The sequence below is a fragment of the Centroberyx affinis genome, unplaced genomic scaffold (genome assembly GCF_046629955.1).
Source record: "Centroberyx affinis isolate AG114_WGS23_722 - 3 ecotype Tasmania unplaced genomic scaffold, CSIRO-AGI_Caff_v1 ptg003733l_1, whole genome shotgun sequence".
Taxonomy (NCBI): domain Eukaryota; kingdom Metazoa; phylum Chordata; class Actinopteri; order Beryciformes; family Berycidae; genus Centroberyx; species Centroberyx affinis.
The window spans coordinates 54868-75338 of record NW_027281612.1 but is presented as its reverse complement, the minus strand read 5'-3'; the positions used below and the strand labels follow the sequence as shown (position 1 = coordinate 75338).

The window sequence follows — 20471 nt, the reverse complement described above, 5'->3', positions numbered from 1 at the left end:
GGTCTGACTCTTTGTGACAGGGTGAGGAGTTCAGCGATCTGGGAAGACGTCAGTGTTGAGCCGCTGCTGATCCACATTGGTGGATGCCACCCGAATGCTTCCCTTTGGAGATGGGGCGAGTATGACTGATCAGGAGGAGACCCCACAGCAGAACCCGAAACCGAGGTGAAGAAAGTTGACAGGGAAAAGGACATCTGGGCTGCCCTGCTGCCCAGTTGCAACCGCAACCCTGACACAGATGAGTAGAAGATGGATAGATATTACTCTCTACAGTAATATGACATATTACTGTAATTTTGGGAATATGTAATACCTACTTTATTGAAGTAACTTGCGCAACACTTGTAACAAGTAGCTATACAGCATGGCAGGAGAGTCCAGTGCATCATGGAGCAAGACAGATGTGTTGATACAAGAGCTGACCAAATATGACAGAAATTTGAATCATGATGTGGAAGCTAATATGCTTCAGTTACCAGCAAAGGGGTTTTTCTTATCAACAGATATGTCACCTCTTTAATGTAAAATATGCTACAAGACTGGTATCTCTGTTCAAAAACATGAAGATAAGATGGTTTGCTGTTGTTTCCAAACCTCCTTGTTGTTATTGGCAGAGTCTTTGCACGCTACAACATTCCTTCACACAAAAGGTAATACTATAGTACATTTAAATGTATTCTGTAGTCAAGTAATAATAAATACCGGAACTTAGGACATTAATAGATCATAAAAATCATATTATAATGAATCAAATTTTAATGCCAAGGTTAAAATTGCTATGCAGTTCTTATTTCAATTAATAGTTGAGAGTTTTTAGTTCCTAAAAATGGAAAATTAGCATAACATGTTCTGCAATTTCTATGATACAATCCTAGCAGGATAATGTTATATATTTTACTGAAGATATTGTCACTGGATTTTAATTTAGACCGTTTTACATTTCCACGTCCAATTAGCCAGTAGTGATTCTGTTTGTTTTAATAATTATTAAATTAAACCACATTTTGTTGTGTTTAAAAAATTTAGGAGATTAATAGGGGAAAAGGCCACATTTTTTGTTAAGCAGCATGACTATATCTACTGCTGCCACATTGTATCATAAAGATTTGATACCATTGATCACAGTATCCTGATAGATTGAGGCATTGGGTTGGTATGTCGGGGACAGCCCTTAACCTGTTAAGCCCTAGCCCTAGGAAAAAAACGCCTAAAATAACATACCCAAAATGAATCAGGAATAGCTTCTCAACCATAAGGCTTATTTGCATATTTTTGGACTACTATATATACATCTCCCAAAAACATTGAAATAGTAATAAACACAGTGAATATTGATCAATATTCATATATGACTGAAGAGCTCCATGCTATACAGGCAGATTAATGGAGAATGCAAGGGTCCTCAGTGCCAAGTAACCTATCCTCAGTTTCGTCTGAGCCAGAGCAATAGACCACCAGATGGCGACAAAGAGCCAGAGCTCCCACCATAGAGCTCCAGTCTGTCTAGACTGAAATGGCTGGTGAAAATCCCCGGAAGATCACTATGAGTCAGAAACAGTCTCAAATTTACGGTAGAAACATGAGTAATTCAAATCTGCTGTTTTTGGCGAAAATAACATAAGCCTTGGTGAAATATTTTGGCAAGAACATCGATTTTTGTCAGTATGACTGTAAATGTGAAGTTTGACTGCTACGTTTCAGAATTTCTAGTTTCCAGTGATACCAAGCATGTTATTGTAGACTGACAAGAAAATTATCCTGGATCTTTTGATCACAACTTGCTCTTATATTTACGAAGTTTATATTTGTACGACTTTATTGTTAAAATACTTAGTAATAAGACATAGTTTGGACAACATACAATTGGTTTACGGATTCTGAAAGCTGAAGACCCCATGTTTTCAAAACAGTATAACATTCATATCTTCTATTAATAGACCATCTTCCATCGCGATTTTTCGTAACTAGGGGGGTGGGGTGGACCCGGTACCAGGTCCGTCAGGCTTTGGTCTTCTTACCTGATGAACAGAAACTTGTGTCCATTACAGTTTTTTCTGAATGCTTAAACACTATCAGTGATTCTTGAAGCACTATCTCTGAAACCATTAACACTTGTAGCCAATGCATTTACCAAGTGTGCCAAACTGAATGCACGTTCTCTGCTTTACACTCAGTTTGCAATTTACACACTTCTAGCAACACTGTAAATTGATGGCCAGATAGATATTTTTTTTCTGTTCTGTTCTGTATCTAGCACAAATGTTTTTGTTTTCTTCTACTGCGCTTTTGTTGTTTGAGGAGTGTTACTGTAGAACATTTTGAGAAAAAAAAACAACTTTTTCCCCTTATTTGTATTGATAGTGTGTTATGTTCGGAATACACATCCACACTTTACACATTTGGATACCTGTGTGTATGTATGTTTACTACATGTATGACAAAACTTTATTGCAAACTGCCATGCCCTGCACACAGAAAAAGCAAAAGCCACAAGTGTTTTTCTTTTATACTATCAGTGTGTAGTTGGTGCTTCATGTACTTATTCAAATGATGGTTTGTGTGTGCTGTATTGACGCAAACTGTACTGTATTTTTAAAAGTTTGAAGAGTTTTGCAAGAATTGTTTGCTTTTGCAAGAGATGTATAATGTTTTGCTGGTTTGGTGTAAGGTTTTGTGGTTAGTGTGTAGAGTTTTGCAAAAATAGCCTGTAGTTTCAAAGATAGTGCCTAAGCAATCAGAAAAAACTATATCTCCACTTCCTTGTCCTTGATTAAGCATGGTGTGCAACAAGGGCCAATTTTGGGACCAATGTTATACTCATTGTATATGTCACTTTGTCATCTCTTTTCATCATTATGCACCCCGCTGTACCTTCCAGTAAAGCCTACTGACCTTAGTAAGCTGGGTTCACTGCATGACTGCCTCGCTGATGTGAAAAATTGGATGTCAAACAAATCCAGATTAACTGAACCTCGTTATTGGCCCTCAGCACATATGTAGACAAATACTGCCATCTCTTGGTTCTTTACACAACATTATTTGTTGCAAGAAATTTTGGAGTCCTATTTGATCCCAACTTAAACACGTTCAGTCATGTTTAGAGTAACAGGTTAATTAAATTTTAATGACACAGAGATCATGCATACCTTTATCTCCTATATTTTAATGCCCTTTTTGCTAGTCTTTATTAGAAAAAAGAAAATCTTTAGACTCCAGATGGTCCACATCTCAGCTGCCAGGCTTCAACAGCAACAGTAACGTATGCGTTTCAGTCCTCGGCCTTCCTCAGCATTTCTATTTCCCTAGTGGGAGTGACCCATTTTTATAAACAACCAGGGTCTGCAGTAACTGTGCATAGAACATAAAGAACAGATGAGCGGTCTCCCATTGCCAGACATTTCACTGCTACTGGACATGAGGTCTGTAGACTATGGGTGCATCCCAAGTCTCTTAAATTGCATCCACGTTTCCCTCACTTGCGTCTTTCCCTTGCGTCTTAGTCCCTCCCACCGAGGATGCATGGAGAGATGCAAGGAAACCATGCGAGGAGAGAGGAAACAAGGAAATTGTATGTTTTTAGAGAAATGAGACGTCCTTTCCTCTGAAGTGTCATGTGAAGCGACGTCCATTTCTGCATGACAACGGGTTGTGGATTAAATAAACGTAATTTAGGTTCCCCATGTTCTTGCATTAACGTTATATATCAAAAAGCATAAAATAACGGGCATTTACACTTGTACTGTTTCTCTGCCATCTCGTTCAAATTTGCCAGATGTAGGGGCGGAGAATTGACGTCATGGCGTTCAGCTGAAAGTCTTCTGGGAAGGCTGCTCTCGTGTATCCTCGCTCATAGCTCCTCAGAGATCCCTCCTCGCTCCTCGCTCCTCGCTCCTCGGAGCAGAAATAAGAGCTTTGGGACGACCTTCAAAATGACGGACCAGAACGACTTCCGGTTCAAGCGAGGATCGAGGAGCGAGGAAATATCAAATAAGAGACTTGGGATGCACCCTATGTTTTCAGGGCATTGAGGTAGTTCTGCCTCTGAGGGGAGGAGACAGAAAACCTCAAAGAGAAGCTTATTGGAGCTACAGGCCGAGTATCCCAAAGGCTTGAATGAGGAGTTAACATTGTCCTGCTTCTATAAAATGTGACCGAGTGTTTTCATATGGATGACTGTATATGTAAATATATTTAGTGCATTTTATGTTTTATGCATGATTGATAATTGAGGGAAATGATAACGCTCAGGAAGGTTGAGGGCTGAAATGCGTACGTTACTGTCGTGCTCTTATACTGGCCTTAGATACTGATGAGGGAGACCGTATCATCATGCAGCATATAACCCTTTTATTGAGCAGAACAAGAGGCTACCAAAAACATACACACAGCTCACAGGTGTACCCCGGAACATCCACACTGAAGCATCATCGCTGGGCGGGGTCAAACTTAAAGCAACACCATCAGGTGTAAAGACTGTAATATCACACAGCTCCCTATGTTACAGTTACTGTTGCTGCACAAAGACTGATATACACATGTGCAGACATTTTTCTATATAGCTTCTGTTCCAGTCGGCACCTTAAGAAGTTGAAGTTTTGAGGTGAGCATGCCTATTCTTTGTTTTAACAAGAGATCTCATTATCCATGTTAACATCCTACATTGGGTGCCTGAATGTTTTAGAATTGATTTTACCAATAATGTTTAAGGCAATTCATGGCCCAACATTTGAGCCTTTAATCCTGTATGAGCCTGTGCGCATCCCGAAATCCTCAGGCAGGGGCCTCTTGCCTGGTCCAGAGTCTAGACTAATGACAAAGGGTGACCAAGCCTTTCCGGCCAGGAAAAAGGCTCTGGAACAACCTCCAAGGAGGTCAGGCTAGCCAAGTAATGTGACAAAAAAAAAAAAAAAAAAAAGCCACCAAGTAGAATGCAAAGTGGATTTTATTCGACAAGAGATTCAATAAAAGGCTCATCAGTTGAAGGAAGTCTTGGAAGTATCTCCAATGTTGTAGTGCCTAAACAGAAAAGCAGTGATTAGTTTCCAGTGGAGAAACTGAAGGCTTCAAATTCATGAGATTTTACTTGCATACCCTATCAATTGCTCTGCTGGTGATGCAAATTTTGGCTGGTTATAGTAGAGCCCTGCATTCTGGCCTGACCCTTTTGTGTGCATAGAAAAAGTCTTAGATCTTTTATTTCAGCTCATGAAAAATGGGAACAAAATCAAAAGTGTTGTGTTTATATTTTTGTTCAGTGTAGAAGCATCTCAGCGGCTCTCCATGGATAACTTCATCTCCATCATACAGTATATTTAAGCAACATATTGATTCATGTAGGCCTATCCTCTATTTTCTTAACTGACATGGTGATAAATGACTACAATAAGCAAACTATTATTTATATACATTTATATTGCTAAAATATGTAACAGACGGATGCGTAGTAGTCCGTCAAAAATAGAAGTCATGCGTATCTCCAGAGTTGTGGCTCCGATCCTCTTAAAAAGCTCAACCGTTTGAACTGACACATTTAATACTGGTAATGCTTTGGAAGTGTTTTGTATGGTGTTGATTTAATAAGCTATTCGAAATTGATCAAACACATTAGGTTTATATGTAGTAAAAAAAACAACAAAAAAAAACACTCGGGCTGAGAATTCTCATAAACCTTAGGGCCCGGACCGGGCTTGGGCCTAAATTTGAGGCCTGAGCAGGGCCATATCCACTCCCCCTGTGGTTGTAACCATAAACTTCAGCCAGTCCAAACGTGGAGGGAAAGAAGCCAGAGTCATTTTTGGCAACCAGTTTAATCAAGCAATGTGACATTCATGCCATTTGGAGCACATCTTGATATTGGACTCTGTCAAGAATCTTGCTAGGCTGAGAAACCTGCGGCTGCTTGGGCTGGCAGCTTGGCTGCTGCGGAACCTGTGGCTGGTAGCTGGGCTGCTGGGGCACCTGCTGCGGTTGGTAGTTAAACTGCTGGGGATAGCTAGGTTGGTACTGAGGGTGTGGATCCCACTGGGTATGTGGTTCTTCAGATTCATGTTCAGGCTTGTAGCTGGCAACAACTCCTCCATTATAGCTACTTCCCTCGCTAGCATATGAACCCGACTGGTCAGAAAGGCTAGCGCTTTTAAGGGTGTTAATTCCAAAGTCAGAGGAGATATAACTTCCAGAGCTGGCTTCAACTGCTGGTTTTATGTCATTGATTGAGCTACTCAAATGTTGTAGACATAACCATTTTGAGACCCTGAGCTTGAACCATAAACAGGAAGTAGCCCATTATTCCATGAGGACTCCTCTTTCGTGTCACCAGAGCCACTGGAGTGAGGCTGGTAGCCTGGAACTGGTTGTTGAGAATCTCCATGCTTCTCAGCATAGGCCCAGGATCCAGGATCCAATGCTATATATATATATGTATGTATATATATATATATATATGCACACACCTTTAGTGACAGTAGACAGTTTTGATGCATTACAAAACAGTCCTTCAAAAATGTTACCTTAGGAGAAAGAAAGCCCATGGCTTCAGCCACAGCTGTAATCTGATGTGAAAAAGCAAAGAACCTTTACCCAGCTCCTACCAACCTATAGAAGTGGACCAGTTTAATAAAAAAAAGTGAACTCTGGAACTCTTTTTAAACTGTCCAATCTTTCCTCATTGATTAATTTGAAACAGGTGGGAGCCTTAAGAGAGGTGTGGTTAATTATTGGACAAGCGAGCTCTGTTGCATATGGAATGTGGCCATTGGAAATTGTAAATTGTGTAAATTTTAAGATTTTTCATTCCTTTTTTTTTGTCTAAAATATAGTATGACATAAAAAACATTCACCTCTACATTAATTCCACAGTTTTCTTTTAAGGATATTGATTTTATCAATCCAGAATATTCTGGTGTTTATACAGTGAAAGAAAAGGTGCAAAACACTCTTTTTCTAGATCACAAAAATCACACAATCAGTATCAAGACTTTCTTAACATTTAATAGGACAGATGATAGTCATAATGAATAAATACTAATACTACTATTACTAGCCTACTAGTACCACGAATACTACTACTACTACTACTACTACTAATAATAATAATAATAATAATAATAATAATAATAATAATAATAATTGCAGCCAAACATAACAATAGTAAAAAAAATAAAAAAAATAAAAAAAACAGCAGGGAAAAAGGAAAACAATGGAAACAATATTGCACAGTAAGATCAATAAAACCAACAGTAGACTATATAATAGTAAACGTCAACAGATGGCGATATAAGACCAGTGCAGAAGTAAGAACAATAAAATAATAGCCTATGTAATGATAAAATGTAGAGAGAAGACCATAAAAATCAGTCTTAAAAGGGACTTAAATCTAACATATTTAACTATGCTTCCTTATACAATATAACTGAATGTGGCATCTAAGGAACTACATTTCCCTTTGGCAACTACCGCTTTACGCAACACTCAACCCTGCGTCACTTCCAGAAATCGCACGTCAAAGTCCGCATTTCAAAATAAGACCACTTTCTCTGCATACCGGTTATGAGGCGCCGTGGGAAGGCCGACGGTAAACGGCAAACGGACTTTTATTTTGAAATCAGGGTTCACTACTCTGCGTTTCTGGGTCGATCCCCGAGAAAACCGACGCGATCCCTTGCGAAACTACCGACCGCCGGGGGCAGGTATCCCGTGTCTGGTACGGTACTGGCCGCCGTGATGAGGCTCCGTTGGGTCGGTACCGTGCTGCTGTCGGCGGCCGCCTACTACGTTTACCTCCCGTTACCGAGCGCCGTGAGCGAGCCGTGGAAGCTCATGCTGCTGGATGCGCTGTTCCGGGGCTTCATGCATGCGGTGAGAAAAGACGCACCAACTGTAGAGAGACAGGAGATAAACAGATTTACCGGTCGGACAGGTTGATGGTGTTGGACGGTTACAACATGTGTGGTGTTGGTTGGAAAAAACAAATAGAAAATTAGAAAATTAGAACAGTCCATAGAGAGACACAGGAGGAGAGACTGTCAGAATATATCGGTCTATTCACTTAGAATAGAATAGAATAGAATAGAATAGGATAGGATAGGATAGCCTAGACTAGCACAGAATATAGCAGAGTATTAGAACAGAACAGGACAGAGAACAGTATTATAGAATAGAGCAGAATAGACTAGCATAGAATAGAGCAGAGTGTTACACAATAGAATACAATACAGTAGAATTGAATGCTGCAGGATAGGATAGAATAGAATAGAGCAGAGTTGAGTATTACATACTGGAGTAGAGTAGAATAGAACAGAACAAAATAGAGCAGACTATTACAGAAGTAGAGATGAGTATTGCAGAATAGAACAGAATATAATAGAATACCATAGAGCAGAGCTGAGTAGCCTATTACAGATTGGAATGGAGTAGAATAGAACAGAACAAAATAGAGCTGCGTAGTACAGGAATAGAGATGAGTATTGCAGGATAGAATAGAATAGAATTGAATAACATAGAGCAGGGCTGAGTATTACAGATTGGAATAGAACAGAACAAAATAGAGCAGAGTATTACAGAAATAGAGATGATTATTGCAGAATAGAACAGAATAGAATAGAATAGAACATAATCTTTATTGCCACATGAGCAGGTCACTGGTCATGGTCAAAAACTGAACCGACAACACACAGCAGTGCAAAAACATACTCAGAACATAGAAGAAGAAGACAGGTTTCCACTGTAAACTACTACAGGGATAGTAATCTTTGTTCACGGTAATAAATGATGGCGTAATCCAGTCTAATGTTACGTTGGCAGTAGTTGTGAACTTTGACCCCGCTACACGCCTCGTGCACAGAGCGGGGGGGGGCTGCACACGTGTGACCATAAGCTGTAATTCCTCAATAACCTGCTAATTTCACCAGAGTTAGACAAAAGTGTTTCCTCAACATAAGCTGCTCTCCTTAAGGCTGCACTACCAGTCCACACACACACACCCGACTAACACACATGAATGCAGTAGGACAAGTTTTGACTCACACACACACACACACACACACACACACACACACACACACACACACACACATTCACACTTTTGTCTTGTTTCTTCACCTTATACTGTTATGCCACTGGTCTGCATAGACGCTTATCTTGCTTACACAATGGCAGGGAGAGGCTTAAAAGTTCAATCACCATCAATTTAAAAAAAATAAATCTGAAGATATATGTAGGCCTAAGTAACAAGTCGATAATAAATAATAGGAGGCTCAAATTGCACTATAGGCAAAATATTCATGCAACTAGAAGGCACTCGGAGAGCACAAACATCCGCCAACGTGAACAATTCTCTATCTTGCTGTTACACCTGAACACATCATTCCTATCACTTAAAGTTCAATTAATTAACATATCCTTAGCATTTGGAACCAAGTCTCTATCTCTGTTAGTTTCATAGTTATGGGTAAAAAAATGATAATCCCAGATTCAGATCATCACCAACAACTAATGAATTGTTCCTTGGTCCAACGCCGGTCTGTCCACCAAATTTCATGGAAATCCATTCCAGTTTCAGAAATTCTTTACTTATGATTGAAGAATAGGTAATATTTTCCAAGTAGTTGTAGTACAGTAGTAGTGGTTTCAGTCTTGGTTGTAGTAGTAGTAGTATGTAGTTTGTATAGCAATTTTCTAAAAGCAATGTTTACAAAGTGCTTTGCATACAGTTAAACACAAAGAGACAGTGATGTAAAAGGGTAAATAAAATAAAGTTGAATGAAAAGTATGTAAAAAAAAAAATCTTTATTTATCCTTTATTTAGCCAGGAAGGTCCCATTGAGATACAGGATCTCTTCTTCCAGGGAGTCCTGGTCAAGATGGCAGCTTAAACAGTTTCACATAAAAAAAACAAAAAAAACAATCTCACATGGTAGAACACATATAATACATAAAAGCTACACAAGGGAAACAGTAAGGGAAGAGAAGCATACAGGCCATACCATCGATATCCGTAACACAGTCCATCACAAGTCAAGGTTATATAAAACAGCAACATTTTTCCTTCAGGCCAGTTTGTAAAAGACCTTTAAAGGTATTCCAAGAAGGGAGTGCTTCTAAGGTAATGGGATGTTGCAACTCATTCCATGCCCAAGGTGCATAAAAGGAGAAAGCGGTTTTATCAAGCTCTCAAATATATATATAAATGTGTGTGTGTGTGTGTGTGTGTGTGTGTGTGTGTGTGTGTGTGTGTGTGTGTGTGTGTATCTCCAGGGCGACGTGGCCCACGCTCTGGGCGTGTGTCACCGCGTCCACCTGCTGAACAGGGTGGTGTCGTGGGTGGAGGTGATCGAGGCTCGCTCCTGCGCCGCCGTGGGCGTGTCCGACTCCGCCCTGGGGGGCGTGGCCACCCGGGTGTTCCAGCCCAAGGGCGGGAACAAGACGAAAAGGGGCGTGATATATTTCCACGGTGGAGGATGGGCCCTCGGCAGCGGACGTGAGTGACCGCTCTGAATATTTTGGAGGCTGTGGAAAATTAGGAATGTATTATAGCATAGTTGCAAACATGTTTCAATTACTTTATTGTCTTTAATTAATATAACTGGAATTTATAACCTCCTCCTCTCCTCTCCTCTCCTTTCCTTGTCTCCTCTCCTCTCCTCTCCTTTCGTCTCCTCTTCTCCTCTCCTCTCCTTTCCTTGTCTCCTCTCCTCCTCTCCTCTCCTTTCGTCTCCTCCTCTCCTCTCCTCTCCTCTCCTCCTCTCCTCCTCTCATCTCCTCCTCATCTCCTCTCCTTGTCTTCCCCCTTGTCTCCTCTCCTCTCCTCTCATCTCCTCTCCTTGCCTCCTCTCCTCCTCTCCTTTCGTCTCCTCTTCTCCTCTCCTCTCCTTTCCTTGTCTCCTCTCCTCCTCTCCTCTCCTTTCGTCTCCTCCTCTCCTCTCCTTTCCTTGTCTCCTCTCCTCCTCTCCTCTCCTTTCATCTCCTCCTCTCCTCTCCTCTCCTCCTCTCCTCCTCTCATCTCCTCCTCATCTCCTCTCCTTGTCTTCTCTCCTCTCCTCTCCTCTCATCTCCTCTCCTTGTCTCCTCTCCTCCTCTCCTCTCCTTTCGTCTCCTCCTCTCCTCTCCTCCTCCTCCTCTCCTCATCTCCTCCCCTCCTCATCTCCTCTCCTTGTCTTCTCTCCTTGTCTCCTCTCCTCCTCTCCTCCTCTCCTCTCCTCTCCTCTCCTCTCCTTGTCTCCTCTCCTCCTCTCCTCTCCTCTCCTCTCCTCTCCTCTCCTTGTCTCCTCTCCTCTTCTCCTCTCGGGACACACAAACACACAAACCGCTCTCCAGTTATAGTAGTGGGATAGGTTTAGTTTTCTGTAGAGCGAACAACAGGCTTCGTCAGGTTTGTTTAGCAGTAATGGAACCAGGGATGTAATGAAAGTTTGTGAAAAGGAAAATGTGGTGTGATCGAGGAATGTTCTATCTTGTATAAAACCCCCAAAAAATCGCAGGTGCTCTTGAAGAAAAAAGGTTTTGAGCATCACATGACGAAAAAAAAAACTTCTGGCACAAGTCACCTTAGTTAAAATAAAAAGCCTTTATTGTAACACGGTTTCGACCTATACAGAGTCAGAGTCAGAGTCAGTAGAACCACATTGTAATTGGGGTGCAAGAGCTCAAAAACACATAACAAATCACACAGACAACATATAAAACAGTATAAACGGTTAGCCAGTTAGCCAGGCTAATAAACAGTATAAGTTAAGTACATAAAATAAAAAGAAACAGACAAATAGCCACAATGGGATAGTCCGACAATCACCTAACTCGATTTTAAAGTATGCAGGTCTTCATCAGGGTTCACATGATAGTGGAGTTTAAAAATTATATTGGCATTGTTTTAACACTAGACAGCGCAGAGTTTTCTGGGGGGTTTTTCTGTATTTCTGTATAACACACATTAATCATCATTTCTGTAAATTTGCCAGTGTTAGCCAGCTGGCTAATTTTCAACTGCAGTCCTTTGGCGAGATGTGTTAAAACCTATAAAGAACGAAGACAACAAGACGCCATAGAGACAGCAACAGCAACAAAACAAGAATTCTCAAGACAGAACACAAGCCATGCAGAGCAACAGGAAACAGCAAAACATCAGTACAACAATACAGCAACAACAAACACCATTTCGGCACATATAGCCATGCAAGCAACATGAAGCAACAATACACAGCTTGATAAAATGTTACCAAATTGTTAATAAAATACTAGTAGCTCAGGTCATCACACTTCTGGTGAGTCTGGCTGAAGTCACCACATCACTGTGTAGCAGGAGACGAGATGGACTCAGGCCAAACTGAAACTGAAGCACAGGTAGCAGTAGCAACATGCTGCATTATGTACAACCACATCACAATGCAAACCTCCAGTCATGGGTATATGGTTAAATGTTGCATTTGATGGTGCTTTTCTACTTTTGCACTGCTTTTCTAGTGAAAAATTTCCCTGGTTGTACTGTATACTTAGTGTTTTTACTCCTCAGGCTTATTTGGGGATGAATTTGGTGGAATTTGATAAATGTTATTTGAACTAGCATTAAAAAGGTCTTAAAATGATTTAAATTTAACTTACAGAAACCTGTAGTCACCCTGTTTATGATTTGCACTTTTGTTTTGCTTTCTGTCAGAAAAAAAGGGATTTTTTCAGTCCTAACTATCTTCATTCAGATTTTGCTTCAAACATCCTGATTATGTTGAGTCGTGAATCCATTAAAAGGATCTGAAGCTTAGGGTATTGGTAGATGAGTAATGCAATGTGAAGAAATCTAATTATAATATACAAATGTCTATGCTTCTCCTAATAATGAATCCAGTAAAACAGCGTGAAAAGGGAAAATAAAAATCATCATTTTGGGGTCAAAGTTCCCCATTCTGCATGTTTACGCCTGTAACAACAGGGGCTACGAGGAGACATCGCTTCAGTTTTGGGACGTGCCGAAACGGTTGAGAACCAGCGAGGTATAATACTCTAATACTCTGTATACATGATATCAGTATCACTCTGCATGTACCTGCTTTACAGGGATGCGATCCTACGACCTTCTTTGCCGGAAGATGGCGGAGGAGCTGGATGCTGTCATCATGTCTGTCGAGTAAGTTTGGGCATCTGTCCGATCAGAACAAACTGAATAGTTGGCACCGATTTTTGAAGGCTGATCTTTGCTTGGATTGAAGCTGCCAATATCTGATATTTTGTTCCAACGTTGGGGCAATCTACCAAAACTACTCTCTCAGAGAGAGATGTACTGGATTTCAACACTCAACACAATGACACCTGCTGGACTGAATGATGATTTCAGTTTCAAATGCTTCCTCTGAACAAGTTTCAAAATATGGAAACATAGAATGTATATCACAAAACCTGTAACCTCAGGAAGTTAATTACCATGTGACCCTTTAAGCCAATCACCTGCCAACTTCTGTATTTAAATGACATGACTTCTATTTCCTCCATGCTCTGATGAAGGCCACTAGGCCAAAACGTTAGCATGTTTGTTGACATGGCCAGAATAAATTGGTGAAATTGCGATTAGTCAACTTGTCCTGAAGATCTGTGTGTGTGTGCTACCTTTTTACCTTTGGGTATTCAACGTTGGAACTTATATGACTTTGGTTTAGCACCACAAACAAAATACTGGGAAGGCACATCCTTTCAAAGATCTAACTACATCTGATATTTTGTGTCAGTATTAATTATCTCAAAGTTTGACCATGCTTTTGCCGAATAATTCCAAAAAAGGACGAGGATTCAGTGTTTTCCCCTGAATTTTATACTCAGCAAAATGGAAAAGCCTCTGAAACAGCATTTGGATCAGTGGTTGTCAATCCTGTGTCATCAAAAGGCCAGAGAGGCTGCAGGTTTTTGCTCCAAATCAGCTGCTGTAGTGTTTGGTAGGAACGAAAACCTGCAGACTCCTTCGGCCTTGACAACCATTGATTTAGACCAGCATGTGACACTGCAACTCTCCACTGAAACCCATCAAAAAAACTTGTGGCATCATTTCTATGGTCACACATGACTGGGTGATAACTGATTTTTAGTAAAAGGCCAATATACAGTATCAGCAAACACATATCGATCTAACCCTACTCTCCCCAAATGGGTCAATAATCATATCGGTTATTTGTGTTCCTGTGTTGCCCCACAGGTAGAGCAAAGCACCAACACTGCCAGGGTTAGGGGTTGTGGAGCCATACGTAATGTAACCGTGCTGTCTTCTTATGGCGTCTTGTTGCTATAGTTACCGTCTCGCTCCGGAGGCGGTGTTCCCAGACCAGTACCATGACGCGTTGGCGGCGTCGCGAGCCTTCCTGTCCGCCCGGGTTTTAGAGCGCTACAGCATCGACCCGGAGAGGGTGTGTGTGTCCGGAGACAGCGCCGGGGGGAACCTGGCTGCCGCCGTGGCACAGGAGGTACGCCCAAACACACACACACACACACAGCATCACTGCTCCTCTGAGCGCCGGGGCCGAGGTGGGAGAGGGAAAGAGCCAGCTTGCACCATCTGCTGGTTGCGTTCAAAGAAACATATCTACTTTGGGAAAACAGGAGGTATGGCCAGGCTAGTTTCTAATAGCAGAATTCCCAAAATAATAGGAAGATACAAAGGTCTGGAAAGGAATAAAAGGTTTTGTAATTTATGCAATGACAACTGTCTAAGGGGATGAATATCACGTTTTGTTTGAATGTAAAAACACAAGCATTGTTGAGAATAGAAAGAAGTACCTGCCAAAATACTTTGTAAACCAACCGTCTATGCTTAAACTTATATTGTTATTGCAGACAGATAAACCAAGGATAGTATGTAAACTGGGTGCATTTTTTAGTAATGTTCTGCCTCTCTTTAAATGACTTAATTTGTGCTAAAGATCTATTCTGGTTGTTTACCATTGTACTGCTGTTTTGTTTTATGTTTTGTACTCCATACCATGATGTGTGGTCTAGAGTAAATAAAATCTGACTCTGAATCTGAATGCTACCAGATCATTTGAAACACAGAGATATTGATCAATTTTATAGGAAATAGAGGTATAATCACAACTAATGTAATGTCATTCGAAATGTGCAAACCATCCCATTCAGTTGGATGGCCAGTTTTGAACACAAACAGCAGGGGGCGACATGATGACTTCCCCCCCCCACTGGCCTTCTTTAAGATAACAGATATCGTCCAGTCATGTCATCCTCTGCTGATATGGCGGAGGTTACTTCCAGACCACAGCAATTAAAGTTTATTTTATTTTAACATTTTATTTATTCATTTAACAGTTCAATTATGTGTTTTATGGATTCATTTATTTCATTTACATGCCTAATGTATCCCAGAGTTTCCCCTACCAGTGAATAGGTATGGTGGTCAAAGAGCTGCCAACACTAAAAAACCTTCATTAGTCTGGTTTTAGTGGAGAGTTTTAGTGTCCGATGATGGTCTAAATGCTGTTTCAGAGGCTTTTCTACCCTGACAAGAGTAAAATTCAGAGGGAAACACTGAATATTTGTGAGTTTTTTGTTTATATTAGCTATCAGCGACTGCAGCCTAAAAGTATTGGTATCGATATTGGCCTTCAAAAACCCATACCAGTTTAACCCTAATCTAAATCCCCATTGTCTCCGCAGCTTGGATCAGACAGCAATGTAACAGTTAAGTTCAAGGCCCAGGCGTTGATCTACCCTGTTCTCCAGGCGCTGGACTTCCACACCCCGTCCTACCAGCAGAACCAGGCGGTGCCCATCCTCTACCGGCCGGTCATGGCTCGTTTCTGGCTGCAGTACCTGGGCGCCGACGCCTCCCTGGAGCCCCTCCTGCTAGCTAACAACCACAGCTCCCTGGACCAGCCGACCATCGCCGCCCCGACCCGCTCCAAGCTGGACTGGACCGCTTTGCTCCCGGCCAAACGCAAGAAGCATTTCCGGCCGGTCGTCAAGGAAACAGGGTCGCCGGGGTTGATGGGTGAAGTTCCAGGGCTGATGGACGTGCGGGCGGCACCGCTGCTGGCAGAACAGGGGGTTCTGGGTAGGACGCCCAAGGCGTACGTGATGACCTGCGAGTTCGACGTGCTGAGGGATGATGGGCTGATGTACGCCAGGCGCCTGCAGAATGCTGGTGTCACGGTAACCAGCGATCACTACGAGGACGGTTTCCATGGTTGCATGGTGTTTGCGTTCCTGCCGGTGCGGTCCAGTGTGGGACAGAGGAGCATGGACAACTATATTCGTTGGCTGGACCAGAATCTCTAGACAACCAAACATTTTCTGGGACCAAAAATGTTCTGGAGCAGAATCTCTGGGTCCTTCACAAATCCTGTTGAATCTACAGGGAGGGAAAACCTCTTTGAGTATTAGAAACATAATCCATATGGTGGCAGAGTGGCCTAGAGAGAGACCGTCCTGTAACCTGGAAAGTCACAGGTTTGATGTTGAAGTGTCTTTGAGTAAGACACTGAAGCCTGATTGTAAGCTGCTCTGGATAAGAGCATCTGAAAAATGCTTTAGATGTAAAAATATGGCAACACAATCAACAAGACAAATGTGAGTTGTAAATGAAAATCTGTGAACCTCTAGCCAAATGGCCTAAGAAACTATAGAGTCATGAAATCTAGATGGCGATAGATCTAGAATCAAATAGACCACAAAGCGTCCTCACCGCCAAAACCAAAACCAAAACCAAAACCTCTCCAATCTAATGAAACCAAAGACAGTGGAGCTTACATACAGCGATATGAGCTTAATTCAACCGCCACACATTCAATGCAACTTTTGGAGAATGATATCATACTACCTAACTGGCTCCCAATCTGGACGGTTTTGGAATTCAAAGGCATTCATTGAGAATATCCTAAACTTGTATCCAATGTACTGGAACCAAACAAGGTTACAGTGTGTGAGTGTGTGTGTGTGTGTGTGTGTGTGTGTGTGTGTGTGTGTGTGTGTGTGTGTGTGTTTGTGTGTGTGTGTGTAGTGCAAGTAAGCCAGAGTTCACAGCTGTGTATACTCAACTGGGTTGTGCAATATTGTATGTTTGACAGTATTCACCATTCCTGGCTGTTCTCTAGCATTACTCTCCAAAGACCACTGTTTCGCAGGGTGAGCACTGATGATGATGATAGCTGTGAAAATGTATGCAAGATTTACTGTATTTTCATGAGAGAAGAGGCCGCAGACGGAGTATCATGTATCCCTAACCCACATCTAATGTAATGAACTGACAGCCTCTGCACATCAGATCAGCTTGGCATTGGGCCCAAGATACAGAGCAAAGAGTGTAGCAGAAACACTGCACAAATCACACTGGACTGAGAATATTCATTACAGGGCTTAAAATTATTAAAAACATACACTGAAATATTGAAACCCTAACCCATTCCAAATATCAAGAGGCTGCAAATTTTTGGAAACGGAAATGGTTTCACACAGCTTCCTAAGATGGGGCTTTCTGAAAGCAATGTAAGCAATGCAAACTCAGTATTTACTCAGTAAGTATTTCCCTTCCACACACACATACACTCACAATATATATATATATTTTTTTTTTTTTACTTTTTTTTAAAGCTACATTCACTAAGACTGGAATGTGGACCGTGTAGACTCTGCTGGAACGGCAAATTATGTCCATATTTGACGTAATGTGTATTGTGGTTGATTCTACATGGTCTGCATTCCAGTCTTAATGCAAGGTTTAAGTGTTGAAAAAGAAATTATGTAGAAAACCTTGTGTCCACATGTATCGCAAAACCCACATCGCAATCACAAAACTGAAAGCTGAAAATTGCAAAATGATTATTTTTGTCAATATCATGCAGCCGTAGGTCTTTGCTTTGCTAGGACAGGAGGTGTTTGTATAATGGCTGCTGAAGCAGAACTTGTTGCCTTTGTGGTTGATTACACTGACAGAGTGAGAGAAAGTCATCGATGAATCAGGATTTTAAAATTAGGTATAGATATAGGACACCAATGGTGTTGCCTGTTGAGAGTGAATGTACCATGAATGTATAGTGGTGTGATTTTAATAGTTTCTGTAATGTTATGGCACTAAATAGGGTTACACTATAAAAAATAAGGTTATAATACATAAATAGGGTTATAAAACAGGTAGTTTCATCCAAGCAATCACACATGACTGATCTAAGATGCATTCCAGCAGCGATGATAAATCCCATAAAGTGGCTAACTGTGATTTATTGGCTGCTATGCCAGTTGTTGTGGTACCTAGGGAGCTAGATAGCAATATTTCTTGTTTTCTCCTGTTTTTATTCTCATATATGTATACTATTTCAATGGAAACATTTCTGTCAGTACATATGCATTGGTGTAACAGCCATGATAGTCTAGAGGATATTTTTAGTGTGATTATGGGGACTTTGGTGTTGCAGACAGAGCTCAGCTGTAGCTACAGACGGCTTTCAGGTGATGTACCCTGGCGGCCATATTGGAGGTCTTCAGCTCTTCAACAACAGTGCCAGAGTGCAGCTAATTGTGTTTCTAAACAGATACAACTTGGCCGTCTCGACAATATCAGACAGACATGGTTAATTTCTGTTTTTGTCTGGGAACTGATCATTTCATCACTGATCCATCTGATTTTGATTGATTAGCACACTAGCCAACATTCAGTCAGTGGCTAATAGCTAGCATTAGCAGTGGCTAGTTGTGTGTTAACATTAGCATTAGTTGCTTTCACAAAATTATTTTCCTGTTAGCTAGCTAACAGTTTGTTCAGGTTAACTAAGCTGACTCTTCTCAAGCTACAACTCTTCATGTTTTGGAGTAGAGACTAGGGCTAAAGACAAGACAGTTTACTGTGTCACAGTAACCTACATTTGGAAACAAATCCACCTTATCACACTATTCACTTTTAGTTACTATGCTACTGTATGGATCCACACCAATGACTTTTTCTAGCCTGGTTGTTATACTGTATATTAAGTCATAATTTTCATACAGCCAGTTTTCCAAACGACCTCCAAAATGGCACCAGGCATGGTTGCTAGGAGATTTGTGACGCAACTGCAAAGCCTGTACTGCATCACCATCACACTCATAATCACAGAGAAGAAAGTCCTCTTGGGTATTGGGTATTATATTTATTGATGAATGTGATGTAATGGGGTTAAATGGGGTGAGCGGAATTTATATTTTAGCAGGAATTTAAATCACTTTGAATGAGACCATCTACTGTATCTGCACAACATGTATCATGTGAAATGTTTATTATTTTGTGATTTATTTATGAAATAATATATTTATAGTGACATGTTTTTTTTGGTTTGTCTCTTCTTTTTGCATTAGCCACTAGAATATCAGCAATCACACACTAGAAAATGAAGAGTTTAATTTCAAAATGATATATATATATATTAGTTAGTCAATATCTCTAAAATATGGATCCAGGCACAAAAAGTGATATTTTATCAACTTATTAACTTATCCACTATCCTTTAAAATATAGTATGTTTCATAATGTGTTCCATAAATTATGTTTTAGGGGTAGCAGTCTCTATTTTGTGGTTGATATCTCATTTTGGAATAAATGTCTTCACATACTGACAGGAGATGGCGCCAAATCCTCATCAGCGTCCATCACACTGCTGAAGCAAAATGTTATGAATACTTATAAAACATTATTTATCCTATGAACCATCTGTCTTGTATTCCCTTTCTTCCCTTTTTAGTTTCTAAATTTTATTACCACTCTAAATCTTAATAGTTTTTATATGACGGATTTACTGTTTAATATATTTTTTATATCCTTGGATTCAAAGTTTCATCCTCTATCAGGAGAGGGGGGATGTTTTGATTTGTGATTGTGTTTTGTGAGCCTGCTATATTGGAGACGAAGACATCAAGACCAGAGTGGAAGATTTTTGCCAATTTTCCTCCATCCATCATCCTGGTGAAGAACTGGTTTTACTTTCAGCTCGACTTTCTCTGTTCTACCTGCATCTTCAGCAGTGCCGGCTATTGGAACTAGAGAAACCTGTTGGCTCTCTCACCGGCTTTCTGTTTCTTTCTTGGTTTATTCCCTCTCCCTCTCTCTCTCTCTCTCACACACACACACACACACACACTCATTCTTCAAGTCAAAGCCTGCAGAGAAACAGAAACCAAACCCATCAAATGATTGCGTGACAAACCGTAACATACCCATCAGATCACATGATCAGAAATGGTAAGAAGAGGGTGAGCAGCAACATGCTTCTTGCAAGATAGACAGCTCTGTGTGTGTGTGTGTGTGTGTGTATGTGTGTGCATGTGGCTGTGTGGACGTGCATGTGTGTATATGTGTGCAGATGCAACACACCAGTGGTGGAAAGAGTACTAAAATGTCCTACTCAAGTAGAAGTACTGTTACTTTGCTGATATTTTACTTAAGTAGAAGTAAAAGTACTGGTGTAGAAATCTCCTTCAGTAACAGTAAAAAGTGTCTGATTCAAAATGTCCTCAGAGTAAAA

General features: G+C 40.9%; 1 protein-coding gene across 2 annotated transcripts; it reads left to right on the top strand.

Moving 5' to 3' along the window:
• The first annotated feature begins 28 nt into the window (after window positions 1-28).
• LOC139662208 (neutral cholesterol ester hydrolase 1-like) lies at window positions 29-19574 on the top strand. Of its 2 annotated transcripts, none has more exons than XM_071540845.1 (5): window positions 29-165; window positions 10255-10477; window positions 13045-13114; window positions 14264-14435; window positions 15640-19574. In XM_071540845.1, the coding sequence occupies exons 3-5, from the start codon at window positions 13047-13049 to the stop codon at window positions 16258-16260; spliced, it is 861 nt and encodes a 286-aa protein (XP_071396946.1). In that variant the 5' UTR covers window positions 29-165; window positions 10255-10477; window positions 13045-13046; the 3' UTR covers window positions 16261-19574. The 2 variants fall into 2 exon arrangements, with proteins under 2 accessions (XP_071396946.1, XP_071396945.1); XM_071540844.1 differs by lacking the exon at window positions 29-165 and adding an exon at window positions 7291-7857.
• Window positions 19575-20471: the final 897 nt, after the last annotated feature.

Excerpts from the sequence above, each read along its gene's own strand:
- LOC139662208 (XM_071540844.1), top strand. The coding sequence starts at position 7,549 with ATGAGGCGCCGTGGGAAGGCCGACGGTAAACGGCAAACGGACTTTTAT. Across the intron at positions 10,478-13,044 it reads ATGGGCCCTCGGCAGCGGAC|GGATGCGATCCTACGACCTT; the intron begins GTGAGTGACCGC and ends CCTGCTTTACAG. Across the intron at positions 14,436-15,639 it reads CTGCCGCCGTGGCACAGGAG|CTTGGATCAGACAGCAATGT; the intron begins GTACGCCCAAAC and ends TTGTCTCCGCAG.